The following is an 11,992-nucleotide window of genomic DNA, read 5'->3' as shown; positions in this document are numbered from 1 at the left end:
CAGCCAGGGCTACTATAGTGGCAGGGAAATGTTAGTGATCCCCCAACAGATAGACAGAAATGGATCTGATGCAACTTACAACAGGGTCTTTATTCTATTTGAGCTAGCTCGGGTCCCTCCAACATGCCACTGTCACACAGGACGGTTTTGGTGGTAAAGAAGCCCTGAATATCTACCAGGGTGAGGCTTTATAGTAGCAGGGAGTACATGTGCAAGTATCTAATTGGAAAGCTCCTGTGGCCTTTAACATAATTGGTCGGTGCTGGAAGTCATCATAAACTTAACTTCTGCTCCCCTCTACATTGGTGGTAGTTAGGCAAGGGGTGGGCATGTAACCTGGGGTGCAGTTTGTTGGAGGAATAACGTGGAAATGCTGGTCTTGTTGGTGGTGTAACCTGGAGACACTGGTCTTGTTGGGGATTAGTCTAGAGACTGGATCTAGGCTCGGGTTTTGTTGGGGGGCAACTAGGAAACTAATGGTAGGTACCAGCCTGTTAGTTTACCTGAGTTCAAACTTAGGTCAGGTTCTCTAAAATGGAGTCTGAACTTAAAAGATTTGGCCTCTCACTACACAAGAAACCTTATCTCAAAAAACAAAAACAGGGCTGGTGAGATGGCTCAGAGGTTAAGAACACTGACTGCTCTTCTAGAGGTCCTGAGTTCAAATCCCAGCAACCACATGGTGGCTCACAACCACCCGTAATGAGATCTGACACCCTCTTCTGGTGTGTCTGAAGACAGCTACAATGTACTTATTTATAATAATAAATAAATTTTTTGGCTGGAGCAAGTGGGGTTGAGCAGGTTGACCAAGAGAGCAGAGGTCTGAAATTCAATTCGCAACAACCAGATGAAGGCTCACAACTATCTGTACAGCTACAGTGTATTTTCATATGCATAAAATAAATAAATCTTTTTAAAAAAACAAACAACAACATAATTAATAATAATAACAACAACACTAAATCTCAACATTTCAAGCCTTCTGCCTCATTTCCCAACCCACTGCAGAAGTCCATGCCGACCTAGGGACACCTTTTCTGATTGTTAATTCTTGTGTGCCTTGGCCAGCTGCTGCCGTCCTTTTGTGCACAGAGAAGCTGGCCATGTTCATTCCACCAAGGAGGCTCCTGTAGCCCAGGCCTTCCTATGCCTTTGGAAATCCTTGCTTGGTACCAAAAGTGGAGGACAAGAAGGCTTTGTGCGTTCCAGACACACACTCCCTGCAACAGCCACTCAGGCTCTTCCAATTGGACAGACCCTCGCACCCGACCACTAGGCCCAGAAATCCAGCCAGCCTCTATTTCCTGCTGCCCTTGGCCCCTTGCCTTTGGCCATGAGCAAGGAGAGCTAGCCCCTGCCAGATTCCCAGACGTGTCTTCCAGCAGCTAGGCAGAGGAGATCCAAAAACAGACTGTAGCATGCACGTCCTGAGGTGACACTGGAGCAAACTGCTGGGGTCCCTAAAATGACAAACCATGACCACCCCTGAGGTCCTCTGAGCCTCACCTTCCACTCTCTGTGGCTTTCCGCAGCAGGGGAATGGGAATGGGATGGGGTAGCTCTTCTAGAAAGAGCATTTCCCTTTGTGGGTGGCTATGAATTCCCAGACCGTTTAATACATTGTATCAAATATCAAAAACAGGGCTACGGATCCTACCTGGTTGCCTCACTGTGCTAAGACCTATGTATGCAGTCTTAGCTGAGCAATGGGTTCAGAGAAGATATTTCAAAAATGACAGAATAATAACAAACAGTGGCACTTACTCCCACTGCGCACAGCCAGCTTGCCATGAGCTTGATGCCAAGCAGCTGCCTGGCCTATCTGTCCCTCTAGTTCTGTCCATTGATGCCCACCTCCGATTCCAATGTCAGCGCTCCTTTCTGGAGAATGCTGCAGGAGGCCCTTGAAGTGGGGGTAGTTACTATTGTCCTGTAAGTGTCCCTTGGAATGTTTGGGGTGACTTCTGTGGGTGACGGAGCAGAAACACTGCTGTTCTGCCAGCTTAATGGAGTGATTCCTGTCATTCTAGGCCTGCTGGGTTTTGTAAGAAAACAAGCAAATCTTCTACCATTAGCAATATTCTGTCTCTCACCTCTTCTTGGGGCCGACGGGGACACAAACCTGACCCTTGCATGCACAGGCACACACACACACACACACACAAACACACACGCACACACACACGCACACGAGTTGAAGAGATAGCTCAGCAGTTAAGAACATGCAGTGCTCTTCCAGACAACCCAGGCTCCACTCCCAGTACCACATGAGACTGCTCACAAGCACCTGTAACTGCAGCTGCAGGGCGATCTGGCAGCTTTGCCTCTGAAGGAAGCTGCACTCATGTACACATCTCCACACACTGACCCATGATTAAAAAATAATTTTAAAAATTAAAAAAAAAACTTTAAAGAAATTGATGTTAAAGACCATACAAAACTGAGAGAAAAGGTAAGTAGCACACAGAGAAGGCATTAGCATACTATGAAGAAATGTAAGGAAGAAGAGAAAAAGTAGGAAAAGGTATTTGAATAGGCCAGTGAAGCTCAGCTGCCAATAAACAGTATATAAATAAAACCCACAACAGGGTATAATATTCTAACATCAAACCATCAAAACTTAAATAGCCAGTGTTGGCGAATGCCCCTGGCTTCAGGGCCCTCCTAAACTGAAGATTCCTAAGAATTGCTGCCTGCAGCACCATTCCTACAGAGAGACAAAATGATAAAGGCCTACCTCAATGATAACTCTTACAAAACAAAAACAGCCAGGTGGTGGTGGCACACGCCTTTAATCCCAGCACTTGGGAGGCAGAGGCAGGCGGATTTCTGAGTTCCAGGCCAGCCTGGGCTACAGAGTGAGTTCCAGGACAGTCAGGGCAATCCAGAAAAACCCTGTTTCAAAAAACCAAAAACCAAAACCAAAACCAAAACCAAAACCAAAAACAAAAAACCTGGCATAGTTTTATCCGGTCACATGGGAGGTAGAAGCAGGTAGATCTCTCTGAGTTCCAGGTCTCCTAGTCTACATAAAGAGTTCCAGGCCATACTGACCCTGTCTCTAAACAAACAAAAAAATCTCCACTCAGACATAACATACCTGTAGAATATGTACACACACACACACACACACACACACACACACACACACACACACACGAGATTTGAGGCGTCCGTGGTTCTCTAAGCCAATACCACATCTGTCTTGTGAGGTCCCAATAGAACAAGGGGGCAAGAATTGGGTAAAAAGGAAAATGTGTGGAAGTCAGAGCTCAGACAAAACCTACACATCTAACCATGGAAGGCAAATGTTCACAAAACCGCTGGAAAGAGTGCGCCCTCTAGTGGAAGAAAAGAAAACACTCTTCCTTACTAGCCTGGTACCATGGTGTCTCTGAGAAATTAAATGTTAAAATATTGATTGGCAAATTCCCCTTCAGCCTCTGGCACTAGAAATTGGATATTAGTTCAACATGTGTCCTCGGCTGGAGAGGTGGCTCCGTGGATAACAACACCCGCTGCTTTTCTAGAGGACCTGAGTCTTGTTCCCAGCACCTACGTAAGGTGACCTCCCAACTGGCTCAGACTCCAGCTTGGTGAGCTGGTGAGTCCCACTCCTCTTCTGACGACTGCATCAACCTCAAAAATGCAGCACACACTCACAAGACTCCTACATAGAAATAAAAAATACATATATACTTTTAAAAATAGGATTTTGGCCAGGCAGTGGTGGCCCACGCCTTTAATCCCAGCACTTGGGAGGCAGAGGCAGGTAGATTTCTGAGTTTGAGGCCAGCCTGGTCTATAAAGTGAGTTCCAAGACAGCCAGGGCTACACAGAGAAACTCTGTCTCAAAAAACCAAAAAAAAAAAAAAAAAAAAAAAAAACAACTAGGATTTTGTAGTGTGGAAAGCCAATCACTGCATGTCTATTAGTTTTGGACTGATAATAAAGGACACCCTCGATAAACAGTGATGCATGCGTCCATTCCTGGGAGCTTTACAGCTCTTTCTTTTTAGTTTTATTTATTTGTTTGTTTAATTAATTATTGTTAGTTTAATTTTATTTTTTGTGCATGGTGTTTTGTCTGCATGTATGCCTATCACCATGTGTACCCCCAGAAGCCAGAAGAGGGCATTCCTTGGAACTGGACTTACAGACTGCTTTGAGCTGCCATGTATACTGGGAATCCAGGTCCTCTGTACTAAGCAATTACCCCATCTCTCCTACTCTTTAGAGGAGTCAGATGGCTGTAGTAGTACTCATTTCTACGGAGTTTTCAAGTTGTTAACAGCCTCCCAAGATCTAATGATATAACTGAGATAAATATAAATGTAAAAACACGACATCTATCATTTTAGATATGTCCAGATATTTATTAAATAGATACAGAATTTGTGGACAGAGATTAGGAGGAAGACACCAAGCTGCAGGGACTATGGTGGTTGAGAAGGGACAGCGAGTGACAGAGGGTGTTCATGTTTTACATTATATATGTCATCATTTGCTTTTTATTATTAATCTTTTAAAGGTTTATTTATTTATTTATTTTATGTATATGAGTATACTGTAGCTGTAGAGATGGTTGTGAGCCTTCACGTGGTTGTTGGGAACTGACTTTTAATACCTCTGCTGGATCTGGTCAGCCCCTCTTACTCCGGTCAACTCTGCTCCCTCAGTCCCTGCTCACTCCCGCCCAAAGATTTAAAGTAATAATAAATACGTTTTCTGCCTTCCAAGTGCTACCAAATTGATTTTTTAAATTTAATTATTTTTATTCCTGTAATTTAATTGCTTGTGTATTTATGTGTGGGTGTGTGGGTACTACATGGTGCTTATGAAGGTCCGAGCTATCCCCAACATGGGTGCAAACGCAGATTGGTAGGTGTCTTTACCCACCGAGCACGGGCCCATATTCTGTGATTTCACAAAGATGAGCACCCTATTACATATGTTACTCATTTATTCACTTATTAATTTATTTAGATTCCAGATCGTATTATGTAATTAGGTCTGGTCTTCACTTCATATCCTCCTGCCTCCACCTTCTGAGTTCTGGGTTACAGATATGTACCACCAATGCCAGGTTTTGTGTTTTCTTATTTTAAATTCAAATAATTAAGTAGCTCACTGGCTCTAAGCTGCACAAATCCTTGTGGGTTTAGGTTTCGTTTTGTTCTACAATCTCATGCCTGGCTAAGCTAAATCAGAATGCCCTTTCAAGTATAGCCAATTCTTGGTATTACTGAGATAAACCCTTCCTCTGGAGGCTCATCTGGGCATCCTAATCCTCAAGGGGGGAGGTGCTTTTTAAGAATTAGATCCTAGTCTTGGTGGCAGACTGATGAGTCCTATTTTAAATTTCTGTGTCAGAGCCCATGGCCTACAGGAGAGGGGGAGATGAGGGGGAAAGGCTATGATTAATGCAGAGACCGTGGTGTGTAACCGCTGCACTGCTGATCCAGCTTGCTGGTGCTGCAGACACGGAGAGATGGATTAGCCTGTAAGAGCACTCACTGCTCTTGCAGTGAGTTTGGTTTCTAGCACCCACATCAAGGGTGATCACAACTGCCTGTAACTCCAGGTCCAGGGTATCCAACACCCTCTGTGGGCGTCTGTACCCATTTAGACACAAACATGTAATTTAAGTCATGACCCTCAGACAGTCTGAGCCCAGGTTGACACTCGATGAAACCATTCTCCCATGCTTGGCCACAAAGGAGGAGCTCTGCAGATTCAGTCGCATCACCATACTCGCTTTACGGCTTGTTTTTACACTTGCTGGATGGGCGTGTTCCCCAAGTGAAGTATTAGCAGAGTTCACACTAAGGGAAGTCTGGGATGGTTTGAAGTTCACTGGGAAAAACAAAACAAAACAAAACAAACCTCAATCTTCAGTAGAAGACACGAACCTTCCCTACCTCCATCCCACCCTTTCCCGGCAGCTTGCTCATCAGTATGGAATCAGAACTAAGCATAGAGTTAGTTGTTATCTAAAAGTTTGCTTGCAGGGGCAGCAGAATTAGATTTGAACCCTGACTCCATATCATCCAACTGTGTGGCCATCAGCAAGTTTCTTTAATGTTGTTGATTCTCCAATTATCAGCTTCTTGATCTTCCGAATGGGTATGATAATAGGCCCCTTGTGGGGTTACCCTGGGGGGTCAGAGTTAGTATGGCAGATGTGACTCCTCATGGCTTAGCTCTGGTTTGTAGCACGATGACTGCTCAGACTATGAACCCCTTAAAAGCTAGGTACCTATGTGAATATGTGGCTTATTTCCATTATCACCTCTCCTAGAGACTACTAAATGTTAAGTCTCAAACCCTGGGACAAATGGCTGAGGTGCCTATTTAATATCAAAGAGGACCTGGCCCCAGGTTCTCCCAGCATCTCTCAGTCTCTACCTATTACAAGGTGTGGCTGGCATATCCTATCTTCTACCCCCGCCCCTGATCTCCAGCCCAGCTTCAGGGCTGCCCTTGCCCCAGAGCTCTTCCCTATATAATCCAGCCATGTTGCTTACCCTTCCCTCTTTGCCTTTTGCCCTCCTGGCTGCTGTAACTGGCTTCTCTCTTTCCTCTCTTCCCTCTTCTCCCCACTCCTCACATGGTTCAGGGTCATGTCCGCTCTGGACTCTCCCAGATGTCTCTGCTTTTGGCTGTGTTCTCTCTTCTAGCTACAACAGACTCTCACCTCCTCCATACCTAGGAGTAGTCATGTCCTTCCTTTTAATTTCTTTTTTCACTTACCAAACACTGGCGGGGGCAGGGCTAGCACATTTGCTAACTGCTCTGACTTCAATTTACTGGGTCTCTGGGCCATTTCATATATATATGGAGAGACAGAGAGAGAGAAGGAGGGAGGGAGGGAGGGAAGGAGAGAGAGAGAAAGAGAGAGAGAGAGAGAGAGAGAGAGAGAGAGAGAGAGAGAGAGAGAGAGAGAGAGAGAGAGAGAGAGAGAGAGAGAGAGAGAGTTCTGTTTCATTTTGTTTTGAGACAGGGTCTCACTATGTAGCCCTGGCTGCCCTGGAACTCGCTGTGTAGACCAAGCTGGCCTCGAATTCACAGAGATCCTCCTGCCTCTGCCTCTGCCCCCCAAGTGCTGGAATTAAAGGCCTGCCCCACCACCATGAGGCTAATATCCCTTGCTTTTAAACTATTTTGAATCTGTAACTTGTAAGTAACTGATAAAGGTGCAAAAATAACTCTTCTCTCTAGATTTGTAAATTCTGCCTGTGATAAGTTCACTTCCTGCTGGATCCATTGCTCACTGTGTGGGGAAAGCCAGGTGCCTCTGAAGCCAGGCGCCCTCAACTGCACAGACAGGTGGCTATCCCAGGTCTGGGCAGCTGCTTGGTAGCCTGGAGCTTCTCACATTTTCGCTCTTTAGGAAGGAGTTAAATGGGCTTTATCAGCGGGTATCTGTAGAGGGCAGACACTAAGCCTTCAGTTCCCTCTATCTGGTCTCATTAGCTTCAGAGGTAGGCAGAGAACATTTTTGAGTCTGGGATTCAGAACTTGTGCCAGCCTAGGAGGAACACAGAGGAAGGTCCTCATTCCTGGGCTCAATCTGTCTGGCTGTTGAAATGGGCTCAGAAACAGAGCCTAGAGCCTCCTTCCCCACTTAGGTGCTTGGTGCCCTAAGGGCAGGGGTAGGGTGGGAAGCTGGATGGGGGCCCTGATGGAGCGGTTGCCTTTGGGATGGGATCTTGGGCTGCGCCTTCTTGCAGGGTACGGTGGGGCTTCTAGAGGGGCGGGCGGGTTTTCTGGAGCCAGAAACCCGGAGCCGCCCAGGAATTTTGGCTCGGACTGCATTTCCTCCGGCCGGGCGGGCGCGATCCCCGGGAGGCGACTACGGACAAACTGCTTCACTCGGTGGCTCCGTACCATGCAGCCGCTGCTCTGCGCGCTGGCCGGGCTCGCCCTACTCCGCGCTGAGGCGGCCGAATGGGTCCAGGGTCCCAGGGACACCCCCGGACGGCGAGGTAGGAATGAGAGAGGAGACAGAAACACTGGGAAAAGCGGAGGGAGTGAACGGAGATGGTGGAAGAATCAGAGACACCGAAGGACAGAAAAGAGAGGAGATGAAGGAGAAAGATGAGTAAGAGAAGAGAGGCTGAGAGCGGAAGAGGCTTTCAAGATAAACGCATGTGGGTGAAGAGAGCAAGAGAAGGGAGTCTGAGAAAAGCACAAATAAGAAGGAAAGAAATAGGAATGGCAGGAACAAACGGGGAAAGAAAGATTTGGGGAAAGGAATGTGGCAACCGGATGTCTATAGAGAGTTGGAGAGGACCAGCAGGCATGGGCAGAGGTTCAGCTGCAGGGTGTGGCCGCCCTCCAGCCAGAGCATCCAGGGGAAGGTTCCAAAGGGCATCACCTCGGTGAAAGGGGATCCTGAAAGGGTCAATGGCCCAGGCAGGGGCAGCACCACCACTAGGGAGACAGATAGAAAAGAGGTACAGTTTCACCTGCCTGGAGGCCTGAGGAGTCTGCAGTGAGCTGAAGAGGCCATCCTTCAGGTGCCCAGAACGATCTAAGAGCTATGGCTGTCTAGGTGAGGAGTGAGAGCAGGCTGTGTCAAGGCAGACTCAGCACCAAACCCCAGGCCTCTTGCTCCCTCGGGTTCTTGTTCCAGACAGCCAGAAATGCCTGGCACCGAGACTAAAGCTCTGGTTGCTTTTCAGGGCCCACAGAGAGATGGGAGACTAACCCAGATCAATAAAGGACTCCCTGTGGGGTGAATCGCTTTTCATCTTACAGGCTGGCTTCAGAGAGTGTAAGAAAGGACGCGCCCACCAGTGACCACACAACACTAGTTCTCTCAGACCATCTAGCCTCAGTTTCCCTATCTGTTAAGGAGTGACTGGCATTCTGTCTAGCCCAAAGTCAGCTCTCCAGGCGCCAACCCCGACCTCTCTTTTCCTTCCCTTTGAGATCCTCTTCTAAGTTCTGCTTGGGCCGTAGAGGTGGGAACCAGAGCTCAGCTGGAGCCTCCGCGAGAAAGGAGCTGTAAGGGCCTGCCCTCCCTGCGTCCCCACCCCACGAGTCACTTTCCTGCCCCTCTGACGTTTAATTGGATTGATCCAAGCAAGATTGCACGGCTGGTTACATTTGGTTGACAAGTCTGCTGTCTCTTTAAATGTCTACTCTCTCTTCATTCTTCCTTTCATTTTTTTTTCTTGAAATCAGTTATTGAGAAAAGTTTTGCAGGTGGGTAGTGGTGCTCGCCTTTAATCCCAGCATTTGGGAGACAGAAGCAGACAGCTCTCTGAGTTTGAGGCCAGCCTGGTCTATATAGTGAGTTCCAGGACAGCCAGGGCTACCATAGAGAAACTGTCTTGAAAAACCAACACACACACACAGAGAGTGAGAGAGAGAGAGAAAACGAGAGATGTTTAGATTTTGCTGATTGAATTTCTGTGTGTCATTCAACTGTTCTTCTCTCTCTATGTTGTCTATAAAATAGATGGCTATTATATATGGCTATTATTATAGAATATATATATATATAGAATATATAATATATATTATATATATTATTATATAATAGATGGCTATTATTATAGAAGCTTGATCTAATCCCAGTTAGATTTTTCTTTGCAAAGAAATTACTTTCTACATACTATTTATGTATTTGGTATATGTTTGGTTTTTCAAAATGGAATCTCTCAGTGTAGCCTTGGCTGTCCTGGAACTCACTGAGGTCAGCCTCCCTCTGCCTCCCAAATGTTGGCACCATGCCTGGCTATTTTTAATATATATATTTTTTGAAAAAACAAGGTCTCTTGTAGCTCCAGTTGGTGCTGAACTTACTATGTAGACATGGGTGACTTTGAACTTCTGGTCCTCCTGCCTCTACCTTCCAAGTGCCAGGATTAGAGATGTATACTACCATTTCTGTTTTTAGGTTGTGCTGAGGGGCAAACCTAGGGCCTCAAAATTTCAAAGCAAGCATTCTGCCAACTGAGCTATATCCCCAGGCCATCTTTATTATTCTAACTGAATGTCTTTGGTTCCTGCTAAGGATAGGCTTTTTCCTTTAAAGGTGTAGTGGCCATTTGTGTGATTCTCGTAAACTGTTAAATCAATCACTAATTTGTTTATTATTGTGCTGGGGTAGGGGGTTGTTGTATCCACAGTGGGAGTGAAGAAGTCAGAGGACAGCTCTATGGAGCTGGATCTCTTTTTCCACCTTTACCTGTGTTCTGAGGATAGAGTTCCAGTCTCCGGATTCATGCGGTTGGGTAGTTGTAATCCAGTGAGTGGTTCGAGGTAGTTCCCTTATACAGACCTGTTTAGAGGCCAACCTCGGCTCAATTCCTGTTTTGAGTGTCAGAAGAACCTTCCGTGTTTTCTTGTTTGTGACAGGGTTTGTTTGTGTAGCTTTGGCTGTTCTGAAACTGACTCTGTAGACCAGGCTGGCCTAGAACTCACAAGGATCCATCCTCTTCTGCCTCCCCAGTGCTGTGACTAAAGGCATGTACCATTACTGCCTGGCTCTTTTACTTTTTTTTTTTTTTAAGATTTATTTATTTATTTATTTATTTATTTATTTAATGTGTATGAATACACACTGTAGCTGTATAGATGGGTTTGAGCCTTCATCTGGTTGTTGGGAATTGAATTTAGGACTTCTGCTCGCTCTGTCCCTGCTTGCTCTAGTCCAAAGATTTACTTATTATTATACATAGATACACTATAGCTAATTTCAGACACACCAGAAGAGGGCGTCAGATCTCATTATGGATGGTTGTGAGCCACCATGTGGTTGCTGGGATTCAAACTCAGGACCTTTGGAAGAACAGTTGGTGCTCTTACCCGCTGAGCCATCTCACCAGCCCTCTCTGTTGAGTTTCTTTGTTTGTTTTTGTTTTCAGGTTTATTGAAAATATGGCATAACAGGTTAAACAGCTCCACGTGGTGTTTTGAAATTCATCCCAATCATAGGCTGAGTGACCTGAAGGTTAGAGAGACTGTCAAAGTCCAGACGCTTCAGCATTTCCTTGGTGTCAGGATCTACCTCGATGACCTCCTGATCTAGGGCTGAGACCTCAGGAACATAACTATCTCTCCTCTCTCTGTTTCCTGTAACTTGATAGAGATAGCTCTCAAGGGACCTCTCTGAATCTGCTTCATCAGATGCGTGACAAGATATCTTGTTCCTTAGTTTCTTGCTGGGGATAATGGCGATCTCCTCCCACAGGCGCTTGTTGGTTTGGAAGTCATTACCCAGGCACGTGTAGTACTTCTCGATGATGACCCGGCCGCCTTCTTCACAGTCTTGGTGCGAATGTGGCCCATGTTGGCGGGTCTCAGTAAAAGAGCTCTCTGTTGAATTCTTATATGGATATAATCCTTAGTGCCAGCAGGAAGAAGGTCATCACCCTTACTTGCATCAGCAAAGGGATGGAAAGAGTGGAGGTTCTGGATAGCAGGCATACGATAGTAGCGGGCAGCTCAGTGGGGTCCCTTCCCTCCCTTCTTTCTTTCTTTCTTTCTTTCTTTCTTTCTTTCTTTCTTTCTTTCTTTCTTTCTTTCTTTCTTCTTTCTTTCTCTCTCTTTGGTTTTTCAAGACAGGGTTTCTCTGTGTATCCCTGGCTGTCCTGGAACTCACTCTGTAGACCAGGCTGGCCTCAAACTCAGAAATCCACCTGCCTCTGCCTCCCAAGTGCTGGGATTAAAGGCATGCACCACTACTGCCCGGCTCTTTCTTATTTTCTTAAGATATTATTTATTTTATGTATGTGAGTACACAGTCGCTATCTTCAGACACGCCAGAAGAGGGCATTGGATCTCATTACAGATGGTTGTGAGCCACCATGTGGCTGCTGGGAATTGAACTTAGGACCTCTGGAACAAAAGTCAGTGCTCTTAACAGCTGCCATCTCTCCAGCCCCTAGAATGCTTTCTTACACAACCCAGGACCACATGCCCTGAGGCCCATAGAGGGCCAAACCCTCCCATATTGAGTCATTAGTAAAAAAAA

At 46.0% G+C, this 11,992-nt stretch overlaps 1 protein-coding gene, 1 long non-coding RNA gene and 1 pseudogene across 2 annotated transcripts in view; 1 reads left to right on the top strand and 2 right to left on the bottom strand.

The window, feature by feature from the left end:
* Positions 1-4,358: 4,358 nt before the first annotated feature.
* Positions 4,359-11,992, bottom strand: part of LOC116085047 — a 9,450-nt gene continuing 1,816 nt past the window's right edge. The window contains exon 3 of the long non-coding RNA XR_004116382.1: positions 4,359-5,859. This is a non-coding gene — a long non-coding RNA (uncharacterized LOC116085047). The remainder of the gene's footprint in view (positions 5,860-11,992) is intronic.
* The window catches only part of Plac9 (placenta associated 9), a 13,412-nt gene continuing 9,245 nt past the window's right edge, over positions 7,826-11,992 (top strand). The window contains exon 1 of the mRNA XM_031362440.1: positions 7,826-7,991. Within this exon, the coding sequence (XP_031218300.1) occupies positions 7,895-7,991 (97 nt within the window). The 5' untranslated portion in view covers positions 7,826-7,894. The remainder of the gene's footprint in view (positions 7,992-11,992) is intronic.
* LOC116085045 lies at positions 10,874-11,505 on the bottom strand (annotated as a pseudogene).

The sequence above is a fragment of the Mastomys coucha genome, unplaced genomic scaffold, assembly GCF_008632895.1.
Source record: "Mastomys coucha isolate ucsf_1 unplaced genomic scaffold, UCSF_Mcou_1 pScaffold9, whole genome shotgun sequence".
Taxonomy (NCBI): Eukaryota; Metazoa; Chordata; class Mammalia; order Rodentia; family Muridae; genus Mastomys; species Mastomys coucha.
The sequence above is the reverse complement of the archived record's forward strand: the minus strand, read 5'-3'. Positions and strand labels throughout refer to the sequence as shown.